Source organism: Mauremys mutica, chromosome 9 (assembly GCF_020497125.1).
Source record: "Mauremys mutica isolate MM-2020 ecotype Southern chromosome 9, ASM2049712v1, whole genome shotgun sequence".
Taxonomy (NCBI): Eukaryota; Metazoa; Chordata; order Testudines; family Geoemydidae; genus Mauremys; species Mauremys mutica.
Window position 1 is genome coordinate 90216535 of NC_059080.1, and position 19940 is coordinate 90236474.

At 42.3% G+C, this 19940-nt stretch overlaps 1 protein-coding gene across 2 annotated transcripts in view; it reads left to right on the top strand.

Moving 5' to 3' along the window:
- The window catches only part of FNDC3B (fibronectin type III domain containing 3B), a 364378-nt gene that overhangs the window by 43810 nt on the left and 300628 nt on the right, over window positions 1-19940 (top strand). For both annotated transcript variants that reach the window (XM_045030459.1, XM_045030460.1), the window contains exon 2: window positions 19548-19686. In XM_045030459.1, coding sequence (XP_044886394.1) covers window positions 19576-19686 — 111 coding nt within the window. In that variant the 5' untranslated portion in view covers window positions 19548-19575. The remainder of the gene's footprint in view (window positions 1-19547; window positions 19687-19940) is intronic.

Below are 19940 nucleotides of genomic sequence, written 5' to 3' on the forward strand. Positions count from 1 at the left end.
ACTTTTGGACCCTTGTCTGAAATGGACGGTACTTCCCCATCCATTTGAAGATTATCCATGATTATTTTCCATGTTCTTTCAGCTAACACATCCCTAGGACTGTATAATACATGAGCCTTTGTTTTATGCTGTGGCAGGCTTTCTGGTTGTTTGTAACTGTTAAGTTAACCTGGGAAGATGGTAAATTTCTTTACTAGTAATCAGTGGTGATAGATGGGAGTGTGGAAAGAAGAGAATTCTTGTATAGTTGTGGTATGAAAGGCTTTTCAGCAGGAGTGCTGAAAGAAATATCCTCCCTGCAATAGGAAGACAGGGAAGTTTACAGTTCCCTGCTGTTTCATTAGAATATTAGGTTGCTATGACAATATTAAAGATATTAGGATGATATTTGAGCTGGAAAAAAAACAATTGAACATAAATTGAGTGCCCTGTTGTTTGCCTAGGATGCCTGTTAATATAATTAAGTGTCTGACTGATATAAAACACACAATTAAAATATGATTTCATTTTGGCATTTTTAAAATTAATTATATTGCGCTTGATGGAAGCAATTTATATGAAGAGTAGCCTTTGTTGTTGTTTTTTTAAATTGTTTTCAATGCAGTTTATTCCAAGCTGTTCCTTTATTGAGTAGAATTACAAAGAGGTGCTGACATATACTCTAAACATTTACATGCAGGCATGTATAGTTTTCTGCAGACTTGAAAAGCATTTCTCTCTTTTCAGGGAGAACTTGCCCTCTGAAGCATATGCAATATTATGCTTTAGGAGGGAGAAAACAGAATAGGGTGGGGAAAAATATTCCGCAGCCATTGCAATGAAGCTCTCATTCCCCTGACCAAGTCAACATTGCCATTTACAGTCGGATCCATAGAGCTGCCTCCCTCATGCAAAAGCGAGCTTTCATCTTAAGTAATACTTACGACAGCTCTCAAAGAATACAGCAGAGCTTTAACTGCAAGATTCTCAGGGATTTTAATGCAAATCACACATTCCTACACCCTGTTCTCCCATACACAGAAAATATACCCCTAAGTATTCTAAATAAAAGTGAAATTGGGGATATGCCTGTTGCATGAAGCTAGACAGTTATAGCCATCTTCTTTTTAATGGAATCCATTCACTTGAATGCATACTATGAAAACACAAACGGCATAACTCTGCCCCAGAGGTATAGACTTCAGATTAAATATGGATATAAATAATTTTATTTTAAAGCATTTAATTTGAGTGCATTAAAGCTGGGTATCATTGGGGAAATATAGACTGAAAACAGTCAACCAAGATGTGCTTAACCATCTCAGACATCCTTCACAATTACTTGTTTGTAGTTTTTATTAAAAATTAGGAGTCACAGTCATCCCTGGTGTAACTGTGGTGAAGTCAGTAAAGTTTAGGGATGAAGTTGGTCCAAAGCGTAGTTCGCTTTTAACCTCTCATTATTGCCCTGTATTTCTCAGAATTCTTCCCTTATTTGACTCCATTACATTAAAACAGGTTTCTTTTCCCTAGCTTTGCACTTTCGTCCATGCCTCTCTTTAGGCCTGGAATGCCCTATCCCAACTGATCCATAAAGTAACTTACGCACCCTACATCAAATCTTTCTTCAGAACCTATTTTGACTGTGATGCCAACAGGATACTGCCAAGTGATAATGTTAGGTAGACGGCAAGTACGGACTTCAGTTATTTATCTTGTGTGTTTATATTTGATAATTTATTTTTGTTTGTTTTTAGAAATTAACCGTCTTGAAACCATCCAGCTGTGTATATAGGCGGCCTCTCTAAAAGCATGTTGTTAAGATTTCTTGCAGCCTTTCTTCCTTTTTTCCTTCTGAATGTTTGTTACAGCTGCTGTCTTAAATTAAACTATAAGCTCTTTGTGGCAATTACTTTTACTCTGTTTTTACAAAGCCTTGCACAATAGGGCCCTGGTTTCACTTGGGGCCTCTGGGCATTTCTGTAGTAGAAACTGATTTTTAATTTTTTTTATTTCCTTTCATACCTTTTTTGAAAAATTTGTTCAGTAAGATTGTTATCCAGACTCTCTGAAAATAATGTGCTATGAACCGATAATTTTAGTTTGTGTAGTAGAGATCAAGTGACCTTTCTGGAACTTTTCAGCCATTTTTCAATACTTGAAAACCAGTTTGCATAAGTTCTGCTGTTATCCTTCCTTTTTGCTCCTGCTTTTATTTTAAAGACTTTGGTGCCTCTTCATCTCCTCTTTACCTTGAAAGTTGCAGTAAGTCCCTAAGCTGGAATATTAAGAAATCATCATTTACAAAGAGTTATTCATAACTTATTAACCAATAACTCCCACGTATTAGGAATGTTGCTCCTGAATGCATACTGGGCATACTGAGGGAAGGGCATCTGTTTCCCCTGGCTCAGTGCCACCCGGCTACATTTCAACCAACAGTACTGGGTTTTGTGTATTTTTTTTTTTGAGTGGAGTCATTTTCTAGTTTAATATCAAAACTTGTCTAGTAATTGGCCATACTTCTTATCACCAGGAACAGTGCTAATTTAGTTTTGTTGACAACAGCTACCTCTGACTCCCACTGCACTGATGAATCAGCACCTCTAGAGGTGACTGACAGGAGACCCTGCAGCCAGATGTGCTGAATTAGCTTTGCAAGAGAAGGGTAGATTCAGAGGTAAAATAATGCCAGTTAAAAAAGGGACTGGAGATAGGTGGGAAGAGAACTGGTGCTATATAGTTGCTCTTTCTAGCGAAACATTCTGGTTATACCTCAGATACCTAGGGCCTGATTCTCATTTACACTGAGGCTGCTTTAAATTGTTCTGGTAATATAAGAGGCCTTAAAGAATCAGGCCCGTGGGCTGCATTACTAACCTTCAAGATTGCCTAGATCAGGGGTCTCAAACATGCGGCCCATGCGGCCCGCAGGGTTATTTTCTGCGGCCCGCAAGCTCCTCGCGGCCCTGCTCTAGCGTTTACCTAGAGCGGCTCCGGCCCAATGCACACTGGGGGCAGGGCAGGCTCCCTGCCTGCCTGCCCGCCCTGCCCCCGCGCCGGGAAGTCGACAGAACCTGCAGAAGGAGAGGTGCGGGGGTGTGTGTGGCTGTTGCTTCAGGCACTGCCCCAGCAGTTCCCATTGGCCGGGAACGGGGAACTGCGGCCTATGGGAGCTGCTGGGGGCAGTGCCTGAAGCAACAGCCACTCCCCCCCCCCCCCGCACCTCTCTTTCCCCAGGTTCTGTCGGCTTCCTGGAGCGGCGCGGGGGTAGGGTGGGCAGGCAGGCAGGCAGGGAGCCTGCCCTGCCCCTGGTGCACGTCGGGCCGGAGTGCGCCCCCCGAACCCCTCCTGCAGCCGACCCCCCTGCCTTGAGCCCCCTGCCCTGAGCCCCCTGCTGCACCCCGCACCCCTCCTGCACCCCAACCCCCTGCTGCACCCTGACCGCCTGCCCTGAACCCCCCCCACCCCTCCTGCACCCCAATCTCCTGCCCTGAGCCCCTTGCCACACCCTGCACACCCTGATCCCCTGCTGCACCCCTCACCCCTCCTGCACCCTACACCCAACTCCCTGCCCTGAGCCCGCACCACACCTCTCCTGCAGCCCCTGGGGGCAGGAAGGGGGCGGAGCTGGGATGGGGATTTCAGGGAAGGGGTGGGAAGAGGCGGGGCAGGGGCAGGGCCTCATGGAAGGGGTGGAGTGGGGGCAGGGCCGATGGCAGCGTGGGGGAGGTGTCAGTAAATGCAGCCCTCGGGCCAATGTACTATTCCTCATGTGGCCCTCATGGTCATTTGAGTTTGAGACCCCGGGCCTAGATGCTGGTAAGACTGTTCTCATTTATTCGTCATTGTGCTTGGTGCTGTACAGACAAGTAAGACTTGGTCCTTGTCCTAATGATTTTACAATTTAGGAGCCCAATTTAACTCCTGCTAACTTCAGTGAGACTTAGATGTTCCGCAGTTTACATACATGGGTAAGTTTATTACTAGATTTTCTTCATGAAGTGTTTTATTACACATAGGATGATTGCAGTTATTTGTAAGTAAAAAAAAAATAATCAGAGGTCTTGTATGATAATGACCATATTTTGGCTTAGGTCCGGTTTACAATTATGTCAGTTTACTATCTGATACATTACACAACAGGTGTTGAGGGTTCAGTACCCAGCAGGGTTTGAGGGTTCAGTCTTGCTTTTGCAAAATCATAGACTTAATATAATGGGTCTCTTCCAGCTCTGTTATAGGGCAATTTGAAGTCCAAAATTATTTTGTTTTAGAAACTACTTCAGATATCTGCAAGTGCACTGTCACTTTGAAAGTGTCATCCAGATGAGCATCATCTGACCGACTTATGACTCCATTATTCAACTCTCGAGATTCATTGGTAGAATTTTAGATTGTTGCCTTTTGAAAAATTACTGATCTATCTCCAGTCTGGATTGTAGCCATGAGCACTCATTCCTGGCACTTTGCACACTGTTGTAAATCAGGACTAACTCCATTGGCATTGCAGTCATGTAAAACTGGAGTGAGATCAAATTCAGCCCTATTTCTTCAACTTCACATTTTATTAATAAAAAGTGTTCAGTAAGTACCTTTTTGTTATTGGTTTTCAAGCATCATTATTTTTAATAGTCTGACATTTTACAGTTGTAACTAATATGAAAAGCTGAGTCTTTTGCTTTTCCTCTTAAGTTCCAATGAATTGCCCTTTTTGCCACGAGAGAGATTTTTTTTATCATTATTATTATTTTCAATTGAATACATAATTTCTGCCTGTTATGTTGTGTTGTTTTAGTCCACCCTGAAACATACATAAAACCACCGAAAGGTATTGCATCTTTTTGTGTTGTACCATTTTGTACATTTTGCTCCACAAAGCAACTCAGAAAATCAAAGAAGTTATTGGAGCATTTTGCTCTCCGTTGTACCAAACTGAGGCAGCACAAGAGGATATTTTAGCTCTTCTGCTTTTGCCTCCTGATATTGGAAGGTATTTGTTTTATTCTGAAATCCAGGCAATTAGAGCCTGAGAATGTGACATTTACAGTAGTTCAACATTCCCAGTGTTAGAAATTCCTCCGGCTAGTATACAGAGGTGCTCCATTCCAGTAGCTGGTCCACGTTCTCTATGTGAATGTCTATTGTTCAATCTCTGGGTTGAATGAGAGATTTGTGTGAAGTGGTTTCCCACAATAATACAATGTGCTACTCATTGTCAATACCACTTCAGCCAGGGGGCCAGGTTAACAGTAAATGGCTGAAGTAAAGAAGACTGCCTTGCAAAAAGGTGTGCTGAAAGCAAGTAGTTAATGGAATCTGATGTATTTGTTTTCTATTGCTTGTTTGCTAGAGATGTACATAAACATTTAAATCTTGTGTGTGTGGGGGCGGGGGGAGTAGCTTTTTAGTTAAATTGATCCATGTCAATAGACTTAAATCAGTTACTGTAGGTGAATTATGACTGGCTTACCTTTGACATTTTTGTGTGATAATACAAAATATTAATAATTTAAATGAGACAAGAAATGTTTTCATGATCTTAACAAACCAGTTTTAAAGGGGAGGAGGGTAAGGTCGGAGTGGAGGACTGCGTCGCTGAACTATGACATTAAGCTAACCATGACCCTAGTTACTTTTCAGACACTAGCTGTGGGCTTAAAAAAATTTAGCATGTACCATATCTGCCTTCAGGTCTTTATATGAACATTACATGTGAGAAACATGCTTGTCTGTGATACAGATAGCCTAAGGCTGGGGTTCTCAACCTTTTCTTTCTGAACTCCCACAACATACTGTACTCATAGTATATTAAAACTCCAGAGCCCAGCGGGGCAGGGCCCCGGGGCTCTTGGCTTTAGATCTAGGGGGAGTGCCAGGGTTCGGGGCTTCAGCCCCATGACTCCATTCCTGGCTTCAGCTCTGCAGGGCACTGGGGCTTGAGGCACCGCAGCTCCATTTACAACTTCAGCCCTGCGGGTGGGGCTGGTGCTTCCCATGGCTGTGCTCCTGGTTTCAGACCCGAGGGGCCCTGTGGCCTCCTGAAACCAGCTTGCGGCCCCCTGGTTGAGAACTGCTGGCCTAAGTCCTTACTCAACTTTATGCCTTATTGACTCCAGTGGGAGGCCTAAAGTGGCACAGCGCACACTTCCTTCTGTGGCTTGCCAGCTCTGTAGCAATAAGCTGCAGAGTAGGATGGTCCTGCTTCCTTTCTGCCCTCTTTGGGGTGGTTTGTAGTAGTTCAGAAGAGCAGAGGGGTAGTGTGAATATGGTTCAATGTGCTCTTACCCGTTTCATCTTGTGAACTTGTATGGAAGCTGGCTACAATCTTGCCAATAGACATTGTTCTTGTTCTTCAGATGGTAACAGGGAGAGAGAAAGCTAATGAATATCCATATTTGAGGAAAGTCACATACAAGATTATGAAATGTATAAATGCTGTTACCTTTTATAAAATAATAATTTGGCAGAAATTTAAAGGGACATGCCAAAAAGGTCAAATTGATCCTGAGTCAATCTTAAAACTGTTATAATTTGTTAAACGCCACAAAATAGTTGAAAATTCAACAATCACCAATAGCCACTGCTGTGTAAGAAGGGTTAGGTCTGCCTGGTGTATTTTTTAAGAGGCAGTATGGTGCATCCTGTGATCATTAGAAAGGGAGGAAGAAAGATGCTCTTTTTGAGGAGAAGGGGAAGAATACAATAGACAAGGAAAGACTATTTTTAGCTCCTAGGAGACATTTATAAAAAGGTAAAGAAAAAAATTCTCATAAAATGGTAGTTGACAGTTATACCTTAAAGTTGCACTTTATTTTATTTGTAGTTTGGCTTTCTGTAGTTTCAGTGATATAAGCCTATGACAGTTTGAATGACACTGTCCGTTAAGCACTGTTTTCATTTCACAGAGCAATGATGTATCTATAAAGTAACTGATTTTTTCAGAACAGCAGGTTAATTTAGTTATCATACAAATATATGCAAATGAGAATGCTGTGAATCCATGGGTTATTCCCCATGGTTAGTGGAGTTCTTCTGTTCAGGTGTTCTCATTATAGATCTTAAATGATTTTATTAGGCCAGATTTGCTCCTGGTGTAGCTTATGGATGTGAAGGAGTTTGGTGTCATTCTGTCTTATCTGAGTTCATATCCCTTTTTGGCATGTAAATGTTGTAGGACACACACACACGTAAATTTTCAACACTGCACAAGGTATCTTGGGACAATAGAAAACAATATGGAAAAAGGCTAGCAGAGTTGCATTATATTTTTAATGATTAAGGACTCCTCTGCGTACCAGCCTGCTGACTTTGTTCTGGTACTTGGTCAGAGGTATCATACACTGATTAGTTTTAGTTTCCTCACAGTATAATGCCATTTAAACTAATCTCATTCTTAAACTTCTCCTTTCCTGATGTGCTGTTGTAGTCATGATATTTGCAGCTAGTTAACAACACAACACGTTGGATGTTCTCTGTGCCTCCTTCCTGTATAATTGATTTATTGAATGCCAGGTTCTTTTCTAATTACTTTGGCTTCAATAAATGTAAATAGTGCAAACATTAGACTGGAAAAATTGATTCTCAAAAATGATATTGTGCACAAAATTGACTCTTTTGCTGGGCTAGACATTAGAATAGCGTTTAGCACCTGAGGTTATTGTAAAGTTTCACTGAGTAAATTAAAATGCTCGTCCATGAAATAGAATGGTGTAACCTATTTAGATCAGAGATGGGTCAAAGCTGCAAATTTAAATACAGATTTTGATCTTCACCCCTTTCCCTAAATTCAAAGTTAGGAGCCAAGTTGCTGGTTTAGGCCCATTTCTCATGCATGTAGTAACCTATTCATACAGTACATGAGATTGTACTGGAAAATGATTCTTTCCCAAATACAGGAGGCTTAATTCACAAATAATGACTACTCTGGCTCTGATTCTGAACTTGTGTGAGTGCAGCCACATAGAAGTCCAATCTGAACAGTGACTTCAAGGGTGGGATTTTCAAAAGCACCTACCTGATTTGGGAGCACAACTCCCATTGACTTTCAGTGGGAGTCAGGGGGACTGGTGGTTGAAAGTCAGGTGTAGAGCTGGTTGGAATATTTTCGATTAAACATTTGTTGTTTTTGTTGAAATATGCTATTTAGTAATGTATTGATTTTGATGAAGTCTCTGAGGGGGAGGTTTCTGAGGTTCAGGTTGGTCTTTCCAACGAGAAAGATAGGCCCGAACGGAAAACTGACTTTTTAAATTAAAAAAAATTGGAAGTTTTGACAAAATTACATTTAGTGAAAATGTTCAAAAGGTTTTATTTTTGTTCCCGTGTGTGTGGGGGGGACCAAACTTCAAAAATTATTTTGGGAAAGGAATTGTCCTCCATCCAGCTCTATATAGGTGCTTTTGACAATCTCAACCATTATCCCCTGTTATAAAGTTGTAATACACCATTTAACCAACCACATTTTATATATATATATTTTTAAACTTATCCACTTGTTTTCATTTATTTGAGTGTTTTCTACAGGGCAGTTCTGATAGGGCAATTTGATATTTGTGACACTGTAGTAGAGAAATAATGGCCATCCATTTTCTAAAATGCCAGTTAGTTTTTCATTCAGACATTCCTGCGTCTTATATTCTTTTAAAACAGAAATAAAGGATGAAGACCAGTTTGGCACAAAGATCTGTCTTATTCTAACCAATCCAATTAAAACATATAAATTGTTACAAATAGGTTTGTCTCTTGGGTTGCTTTCAGATTAATCTACCATGTTTGCAATTAGACATAGAAAGAATGCTTTTAGGTTTAAGTCGTCTTTCAGACAGATGTGATTTAACTAGGCTAATGAACACACATCAGACAAGAAGACAAATTCCAGACTATTTGTTCCCTGACCAGCCAGCTGTGTGCATACCTCCAGGTACTGCTCATGTCTCAAGAGGCTTTTCCTACATGAACAATTATCACTGCTCCTGCTTGTATTCAAGTGGCAAGCCGTGGCAAGAGTTTTTCTTGCATACAGCTACACTTGCTGCAGAGCCGGAGTATACTGTTCACCTGGAATAAAAATAGAATCACACTGTATGTGTTGATTTAGATACATTTTGTGAAACATGTTTTTAAATAATATCTGAAAAGCTGACTGGATTCATTAACTGGGGTTTGTAAAAGCACTTTGAAGCTAGTATGCTGGTGCTGAGTATTATTAATAACAACACATAAAAGAAGCACTTTAGGAAGGTCAGAAGCCTTACTAATGGGAAAACTTGAAGTGGCTGGGTGCCTAACATGCGCTTTTCAGTTCTCTTTCTCCAGCAGAGGCAGTTCAAAATCATCCCAGTTGAAAAGCCCTAATCTTATCATGTTGGGAATCTGACTTCTCTAATTAGCGAGACAGAACTACTGTGCTACAAACGCTCATACATTTAAAAGAACTAGCATGCTTTCTAGAAGTGTACTAAACTGTACCAAGGAAACATTCCTTTTTATGGAAAAATACTTTGCACTGCAGTTATGTCTGTTCAATGCAGGAAAGTGAAATAAAATTATTTTTTCCCTTACCACGCCTCCTTTTTATTTATTTACTTTTTTTCTTACTGCAAGTACTTCTGGAAACATTTGACTATTAGTTCTTATGAAGTGCTAGATAACACGTCTCAGATACTAAGTCCCATGACTTCAAGGGGACAAATCTTGACAAGCACTGAGAACCTTCCAGAGGTCTTTAGCAGAGGTCTGAATTTCTCAAGGTTTGGCCTCTTTGCACGTAAGGATGCTCATCACCTCCCAGGATCAGACACTTAGGGCAGGTCTACACTAAAAATGCTGCAGCCCTCCCGTCGACAGAGTGCTGTCTGCACTGCGGGTTAGGTCGGTATAACTATGTCGCTCATGGGTGTGGAATTTTCATAGCCCTTGTGATGTGGTTATACCATTGTAAGTTTGTAGTGTAGACCTGGCCTTATTTTTATATTATCTCTTAACTTCTCTGTTTGCCAGCATGATATGCATAGCCTCTGATAATTTCCTGTGAAGTTATAATGTCCATGCTGTCCCTGGCTACTTTGCTTTTGGGTAGGTGTTGGCAATGAGCAGATCGGAAGGATGTGAATTAACTTCCTGCAGAAGATGGTTAGTGTTGCTGGAATGTAAATGGCAGGGAGGAGAGTCTTTTAGATTATATCTTAAAACGTTCAGGTGCACATTCAAAATGGAGAAAATCCCCTCCCGTCATGTGCATCTATGTGAGAATTACAGCCAACTAGATTATCTTCTTTAGCTGTTACCATGAGAGTTGTTTTCATTTGAGATTCTATTATGTTACTTTTTTAGCCAGTCAGTACTTATCTAAAAGCTATTTCTAGCATCTCTGGGTGGGTCAGGAAGTGCAACTGCATTTGCAGAGTCAGGATCCTGAAGTGTGAGTCAGGATGATTACTTTTTAAAGGCAATAGATGTCTTGGAATAAAAAGGTAGAGCAACTTTTGTTGCAGAATTCTTTGGATAAAACTGGTGTTTTGGAATACTATGTGTGGTGGACCCAGATTTGATTGTTTGGATTTCTTTCTTATGGCAATATAATATTATGTTCACTTCATCTTGAGAAGTAATTTTCAAAATTTAAAAACCAATTGTTTAAAAGCCATGCATTTTAAAGGTAATTGAGGAAGTGTTCTGCAACAATCCTCTTCTATTTTTCTCGTGCGGCAATCTCTGGGGATCTATGGTGGCAATAATGTACAATCTTAAACTCATATGTGGTGATCTAAGAAATGGGATGATCTAGTGGTTTGAGAACATGACAGAAAGCTAGGCGCTCTTGAATTCTGGAGCTCTCCAGCTCTCTGCTCATTGGGTTACTTTGGGCAAGTCACTGAGATTTTCTTTGCCTGTTTCTCCATCTGTAATATTAGTATAGTACCTACTTACCTGTCTTGCAGGGAGGTTGTGAGGATTAATTAGATATTGTTTGTAAAGCACTTCGAAGAGAGAGAGGACTGCATTGGCAGCAATCCCTCAGAGTTTGAGAGTGATGGTCTTCCATAAAATGATAGCCAGTTATTGCTGGTGGATGCACAGGTGGCTAATGAGACCAATCCGGAATCCACATATCTTGTCACAGTTGAGGCAGACATTTCCTGGTGGAAAGGTTGGATCTGGATTGTTGAGTCAGGCTGTGGTACATTCTTTCCTCTCCTGTTTCCCTGTTTCCTGTTGACTTTGTTGGATCTCTAAATACTGAAATCCTTGAAACGTGCCCCAGTGGATTGTGACCTTGATGTGGTGGAACGGCTTGTGTGTTCCCATGGTCCTGAGAGCAATGCCATCAGGAGTCTCTGTCATTCCTGGCAGAGTCCTCCAAGGTAACAAGGTGGAAGGTGAGGTTCAAGATGACCAGCGATACAATTCCCTCCTCCTCTTTCTCCCCACTTGACAAGTCGTCAGTGGCAGAGCAGGTGGATGAAGAGACAGTTTCTCTCAATAGCTGTGAAGGCAGATGAAGGCTGCAACAGGATGAAGGTCTCCAGTCATCTTGGTTTCCTTGCCTTTGGATTATGATCCTCCTCCTGGCAAGTACTGTGTGAACACTGGTGTGCAATGGTGTCCCATGTTACAAGAAATCACATACAGGCATTTTCCAGATTCCAGTCCGACATCTCTGGTGATCAGCAAGTGGTGTCAGGAACAGGACGGTGATGACCGGAAACTCCTTGTCCTGGACTGGCATGGGGTCGATGCTTCCTGTACTATGACTGGCATCACTCACCCTCTCGCCGACCTACCTCTAGACGTCAGTCCCCATCGCTGGCACCCTGGGAACGCTCCCCATCTTATTGATGGTCCCCCTGGCACCATTCCCCCTGATGGAGGTCTCCCAGGCACCGGGACCACTCTCATTGGTACAGTCACCAGTCAGTTACGCCTGGCCAGCAATCACGGGTAGCCACTACCAGTAAACGGACGCAGGCATTGACAGCTCCTCCCTGGTTGCCGAAAGGTGGTTCATCTGGCACGAAGGCCCAGTTCAGCCCATTGCCCTGGTCGCAGTGATGGGATTGGGCACTGGAGCCTGCTCCGTCATCCACGGCACTGCAGTGGCAGCAAGCCCAGTGGCCAATGCAGTGGCTGTATTGGGGAGCATGGGGCGTTCCAGTGATGATGATGACCCCTTCTCATTGCTCCTTGGTGGCCACGTAGGAGCAACAGATGGTGGTCCTACTGGCATTGGGCCCAGTACTGGAAGCCCGTTCCGAGGTCAGGATCCCATACCCATCCCTAAACTTCCCTCTCCTGCAGCAGCCAAGCCCTCAGCGCCTCCACCGGAGACCAAGTCTTCCTCGTCTTCCCCGTACAAGGAGGGTGTGGAACCTTCCAGAGCTAGCCCCCCAGATGACTTTAGGGAGCATCAAGCCCTTCTCCCAAAAGTAAAGAAGCCAAAAAACTCAATTTATTTGGCAGAAAAATTTATTCAACAGCTAGCCTACAATTCCGGGTGGCAAACCATCAGGCCCTGCTGGGCCAATATAATTGTTATCTGTGGGACAGTCTTAAAAAGTTCCAGGATTCCCTTCCTCAGGGTCAGGCTCAAGAGTTTGGCACCCTGGTAGAGGAAGGTACCGCGGCACTCAGATGTTCCCTGCAAATGGCATGGCACTTAGCGGTGAGGGTGGTTGCATCAGCTATAGTCATGTGACGCAGTTCCAGGCTCCAGATGGTGGGCCTCTCCCAGGAGATGCAGGCCTCAATTCAGGACCTCTCCTTTGATGGAGTTGGGCTGTTCTCTCTTTAGATGGACACCAGGCTACATGGGTTGAAGGACACTAAGGCTACTGTTCACTTGTTGAGCATGCATACCCCCACATTCTGCTAGAAAGCCATTCTGGACTCTGCTGTCATCAAGACCTTGGCAAGCCCGTCAGGGATCTTCAAGAAGAAGGGACGTTTGGTTTAGCCGTTGCCACCCTCCTTCCTCCCGCTTGCCAGCCCAGTCTGGACCTGCTAAACACCTAGCGGGCCAAAAGCAGTCATTTTGAGGGTGCGCTCGAGAGCAACGTCCCAGTCATCTGTCTGGATCGTGCCTATCCTTTCCTCAACCGTCTTTTTCCTTACCGGTTTGCCTAGTCATGGGTTATGTCGGACCACTGGGTCCTGGACATAGTAGCTCAAGGCTATACCCTGCAGTTTTGGATACCCCTACTTTCCCCCCTGTTTCCCCGCCCCTCTTCAGGGATCCCTCTCATGAGCAACTCCTGGTTCAGGAGGTCAACAAGCTCCTGCAATTGGGGGCTTTGGAAGTGGTTCCTCAGGAAATGGAAGGAAGAGGATTCTATTCCTGATACTTCCTAATTCTGAAGGCCAAGGGGGGCCTCAGACCCATCCTGGACCTGCGTGGCCTCAACAAGTCTCTCAAGAAGATGAAGTTCCTCATGGTCTCCCTGGCCTCCATTATCCCTTCCCTGGATCCAGGGGACAGGGACGCTGCTCTCAGTTTCAGCGATGCTTAACATGTCTCCATATTCCCTGGACACACACATTTCCTGCATTTCATAGTGGATGGGTGCCACTTCCAGTTCATGGTGCTACCCTTTAGCCTGTCCTCGGCCCCCAGGGTGTTCACTAAATGCGTGGTGCCAGTAGCAGCTTACCTCAGATGTTGGGGGATCCAGATCTTTCCGTATCTCAACAACTGGCTCATCAAGGGCAGGTCTCCAGAGCAGGTGCAAAGAAACCTCGATCTGCTGCGCTCCACCTGCAGCGACCTGGGCCTGTTAATAAACGTAGGAAAGTCGACGTTAATGCCAGTCCAGTGCATAGAGTTTATTAGAGTGGTTATTGACTCCATGTCAGCCAGGGCCTTCCTTCCAAAAGTACACTTTCAGGCCATATCGGATCTCATAGCCCATATAAGGAGGTATCTGATCACCACGGCCTACACATGTCTGCGATTGATGGGCCACGTGGCAACATGCACTACGTGGTCAGTCACGCTTTGCTTCATTTGAGACCCCTGCAGATGTGGCTAGCAATGGTTTACGTTCCCAGCAGACTCCTCCTGGACCAAGTGGTCACGGTACCGAACCATCCTCTTGTCCATGGACTGGTGGCTGGGTCCCAAGTCAGTGCTGCAGGGAGTCCTTTGTGTCTTGGGTCACGGCCTGCATCAGTTACTGCTACGAGCTGGCGAAGGTACCCCTGTCGACAATTGTGACAGCTCATTCCACTAGAGCACAGGCACCTTTAGCAGCCCGACCTGGTGCAGGTGCCGATCCAAGAAATTTGTCTTGCCACCTGGTTGTCCGTTCACACGTTTGCGTCGCACTATGTGCTGACCCAGTAGGCTCAAGATGATGCTGGCTATGGCAGAGCACTGCTATGAGCTGCATGATGGTGAACTCTGAGCCCACCTCCATTGATACTGCTTGTGAGTCACCTAGAATGGAATCGACATGAGCAAGCACTCGAAAAAGAAAAAACGGTTACCTACCTTTCAAATTGTTGTCCTTCGAGATGTGTTGCTCATGTCCATTCTATTACCCGCCTTCTTGCCCTTCTGTCAGAATTGTCAGCAAGAAGGAACTGAGCGGGTGTGGGCTGGTGGCTCCTGATATATCGCAGTATGAGCGTGGCACTCTAGAGGGTACCACAGCTGGTCCTACGGGTACCGCTAAGGCAAAAATCTCTGCTGGCTCCATGTGTGGGCGCACGCACACCTAGAATGGAATGGCCACAAGCAGCACATCTTGAAGAACAACAGTTATGAAAGGCAGGTAACCATTTTTTATAGAAACCAGTTAATAAAACTCAATATTTAGAAGAACTATTACTTTGCTAGGTTCTCATTTTGAAATTCTGTCTGCCTTAGCTGGAAGAAGCTTTTTAGTTTTGTAAAAGAATTCATGATATTTCCACCTTTATCTTGACTTGTACCATAATTAAAGTGAAGTCAAAACCTTCTAAGAAAAAATAGACTGTTAGGCTATCTCAATATGTTTACACTCCTCTTGTAATTTAAGGATAATTGTGTCTTAACACATTGGGTCATGTTAATTCATCATACATGGAATTTTGTTTTGGATAGTTCTACTTTGTTCTTCTGTGTTTTTTAAGTTTCCATCTGTTGTCACATGCAACTACTATATGTGTTACTAATTCACATATTGAATCAATAAGGAAACTTAAGGATCATCAACTTATTTTGTGAGAGGTGGGACATTGCATTACAAAGTAGAAGATCAGGTTCACAGTATTGACTAGTAAACATCAAAAGTTTTGGAAGCTCAGTTTGGGTGGAGAAACATCCAGAAGCTTGGATGCTTATCCTTACTTCCTTGGTCAAGAAACTGAGCTGGAAACCTTATGAAATTTCTAGTATTTCCTGGACATAACTAGCTTGGAAACACAGCCTCTCTCACTGAATAGTGGTATTTCCGCATCCTGTTCCAGCCAAACCCAGGGAATGCAGACACACAGGAAATATTTTCTAAAAGTTTAAATTTATTCAACTTTTTAGAACCAGAAAAAATGTTGGGGTTTTGTTTGATTCAGGCTTTGGGTTAGTATATGGAGTTCATATTTTAAGCAAAGCAAAGAAGTTCTCATGTCCTGAACTCTGAATTTGTTTTCCCAGCCCTTTGGTCTGGAGTTTTCTTGCAAGTAGCGTGCTTGACTTCTTAGAGACAAAGTTGATCACAGTGCTTGCATACTGACCTGTGTATGTCAATCAAATTAATGAAATTGGTTATGTGAGAGCAACTGTTGCATTGTGTGGAGGATGTTGGCAAATTTGAAAGATACATTGTTTTCTCTTGTTAATCAAGAATCAACAAGAAAGAGAAACCTAATGGGTCAGTGTCTGAAACTGGTTCTAAAACTTTAGGGCTTGATACATGAAAGTCTATGGTATAATTTCAATTGGGACTTCAATTGTATCTACACTAGGGCTTTCTGGTGAAAATTTCTCACCATTGTTAGAAACCTGGTGCACTTCCACCTAGTGTAGAGATGGTTCCTATGGTTGCCAGTGATTTCAAAAGCATGCTGTCTAACCCTGCAGAGAACAGGTCTAGATGACTGTGTTGGAAAATGACAATGGCCAACAGTGCCCTGTCAACAACCAGTGTTGCCGTTATTGGTGGAGTTGCACCAGTATTGGCAATAGGAGGAAACTTTTCTGAAAAAAAGACTAGTGTAGACATGGCCGTAGTGAGAATGCAACTACTAAGCTTTAAATAATGACATTCAGCAAATACACGTCAGCACATTGGTTTGTTGTGCCTGGAGTGGTGAAATTTACTATGGAAAAATATAGTTTCAAACTACAGTCTATGTTTAAATAAATAAAAATGACGTGCATTATTTTGAGATAAAAAATGTCTCTTTTAAAACTCAAACTTCCAGATTCAGACTGGATGGATTTGTCATGTATTTGTACGTGCATTTTAATGTGTTTATAATGGCTCCTGTCAGCCTTGCAATCCTTTCAGAACTCCTTCATGAAGGTGTGTATATATATATATACCTTAAAAAAACAGGAATGAATTGAGGACATATGTGCTCTAGATGGGCTTGCCAATAAATGCCAGAAAAGGCTCCATATTGTGAAGCTATCCTCTATGTATGATTGATGAACTTACATTGAAAGTCTTCATGGACCAGGGATACAATTAGCTGTTCCATGAATTAATCCACTTTAATTGGAAAACAACTAGAGTCATGTTTTTTCCTAAGTGATCTGTACAACCAGGACACAAAATGGTTACAACGAGGTTTTGCAGGACCTTGGTTGTATTGCCAATTCCCAGCGATTAATAATGAAGAATTGTGAGACCTCCAAAATTTTGAGATTTAAAATAATTTTGGAGTTTGAGTTATATTCTGGGTTTTGAACTTGTAGGGTTCATGTTTTCAAACTTTTCTCAACAATCACGAGGGCTAGAAAATTTAAAAAAAAAAAAAGAAAGCTGAGATTTTCATGTAATCACCTGGCTCCAGGATATGGGGGCTTTAGGAAGCCCCTGAGATACTGCAAGACTCGGCAAAACTGCCTTGGTGAGGAAAGGTGTGGGAGGCCTCAAGCAGACATGTGTCACTCACGTGACAAGTAGAGAAGACTTTATCAGCTGCCAGCTTTACGTTTCAGAGCCAAGGAGATTTTGGAAGATGATGGATGGGTTGGATCATGGTGCTTGATGTTGTGAGCCAGGGATGTATTTGGTTTCCAGATTCCTTTTTCATGTGTGTAGTCACTGTGGGTCAATATGTGGGGAAAATGGTATAGGGTTGTGATATAGGCCCACACTAATGCTTGACCCAGGCCTAGAATGAGACTTAAAGCACAAAGACATGGACTTATTGTTTAGCTGATCACTAGTTGATATATGTCTGCCTTTTGTGTGTTACGTTACGTTACTCTTCAAAACTTGGTGAGAATTTGAGTCCTATAATTGGGTCTCACATAAAAGGAGGAGAGTCTTTCATTTTGAAATAGATGTCCTCTATTTATATCAAGTTGGAGTGACAATTAGAAACGCTGTATTTTCAGGGTAGTGAGAACATCAGAAAACTATGTGAATCATGCAAAATTTGGCATCAGCTACATCAAAATAGCCTTTACAGATGTATGCCAGAGGAATGGTAATGGTGGTGAGCAGGACCCTTGTTTTAGAAGAGATGTAGGTTGGTTCACCATTACTTTCTATGTGTAAAGATACTTGACATGATAAGAGTGAAAGGTTCAACACTATTCAGTTTAAGGGGTGCAGAGTTTTAAATAGTCACTTTAAACATTCTCATTACACAAGTGGGCTGTCACAGTTAATCAGAATATTCACTCATGGTCTGATTTATTCTCTGGTAGTTAGATTGCTCCGCAGCTGACTGGATTTTAATGTTGAGCTCTGGATGGGCTCATTTTCAACAACTCTAAGTAAATAAGCATATAATGGTGAAGAGAGAGCATAGTTCAGTTTCCCATCCATTTACATTTAAACATGGCTTTTAAAAATCTAAATTTAAATACTAGCAGCAGGAGAGGGAGTGGCTTAGTGGTCTGTGTATCAGGTTATAACTATCTAGACTCCATGGAACCACAGGTTCTAATCCTGGCAGGGCTGACTCAGCTTCTTACCCTTCCTATAGCAGATAAATTGAATTCCACACTATTTATGTTGTATGGCTCTTGTAGCTGTAACTTTAAAGAGCAAAGTCCTGTCTATTCCACAGAGACATTGGATCCTACAACACTCTCCACATAAATAGGCTTTCCTTCGTTGTGTTTTCCCCCCAAATTTCCTTTCTGTGCAGAGCTGTTCAGCATTGTGTATGCCAATTATCTACCTGGTTACTACACTTCACCACAATTGATAGATTTTCCAACTGATTTTTATTGATATTGTATATTAATCATTTGTAAGCATTTCGGATTCTTTGGCATGAAAGGCATTAAATAAATTCAATTAGCATTAGGACCATGGGGATTTGTGCAAAAGTCTGCTTCCTTTGTTAGGATAAACTGTTGACTTTAGGTCCTGTCATTTATTCATTAAGGAACTGGATTATTGCCTTGTAAAACAGCATGATGCTACTGTTAACACTGAATTATAAAACTTCTTATTACAAAGCTTTCGTGATTTTTAGCAACTTTTCTTATGTAACACTCCAGATAATTATCTGCGAGGGATGGTGGTATAGTGAAAGTGGTGTGTTTCATTACAAATTCTTCTTGCGTGCCGTCGTACATAGTGGTCCACTTTCTACATGTTGGATAAGATTCTAGGCAAGAGCTTTCTCTTCACTTATGTCACAAGTAAGTGGAGACCTCTGAACACTGAAAATTTGCTCTCTTTTCAATTCATGTTATCTGTAGAAGTGCTATCAAGGGATTAAAAGCACTTAGCTCTTGCTGTACAGGTCTGTCTCATCTTACGCTGGGGTTACGTTCCGCAGTCAGCGCGTAAAGCGAAAATTGCGTATAGTCAAAATTACATTGAGTGTAATGGCAGGTAGAATCGCCCGCACTACAGAAACAGTATTTAAATTGTTATTTTTCTCTTGTTTTTGCTGACCGCGTAAAACTGAAATCACGCATGTTAAATGCGCCTAAGATGCGACAGACTTGTATCTTAATGTCAAGAGTAATAGAATCTCTTATGAATGTTCAATATGCAAAGGGAGCAGCTTCCAGTGTGAGTGTTGTGTTGTTACAAATCAACAAACTGAACCATAAGCTACTCATACTATCATTCAGAAATTTCAGATCTGGGATGAAGGCTCTGGTTGAAGATATTAATGCTTGAAAAGCCCTGAAGAAAAAGAGTAAAGACTTCACCATGTTTGTTTTGCTGAATACTAATTCTAGAATGTTTCCTCTTAGAGAGCAATGGATTTATCCATGACATGATCTGAAAGCCATTAACAGTCCTCTCATCCAGTTTCCCTCGGCCCAGGATATACCTTTTAAAGCAAGTAGTCTTAATGGGAAGGGTACCCACCCTACTGAAGTATGAATAGATTTTTCTTAGTCTACATTTAAAAGAAATTTAATTTAAAACATGTCTTTATTGCAGGAACCCCGTTGAGGAAAATTCTCCATGAATGTACGTCACAATGATGATGACCGACCAAATCCCGCTGGAGCTGCCACCGTTGCTGAATGGGGAGGTAGCCATGATGCCTCACATAGTGAATGGAGACGGATCACAGCAGGTGAGTAAGCCTTGTGGGATGAGTGGGAATTTAAGAGCCATTGAATGGTCTGAATGTGACCTATCTAAGGGCTAAATAGTGACCTTGGCACATGTGTTTGGCTCCCATTAACTTCACGGAGAACTGTGCCATGTATTTGAAGGCAGAATTTGACCCAAATACTGGAATGCCTACACCGAGGCCTGGATATTATATTGCATCACTGCTTTTGCAGTGATCAGTTCCATTTGGTGTTTAAATATATTCACTGGAAT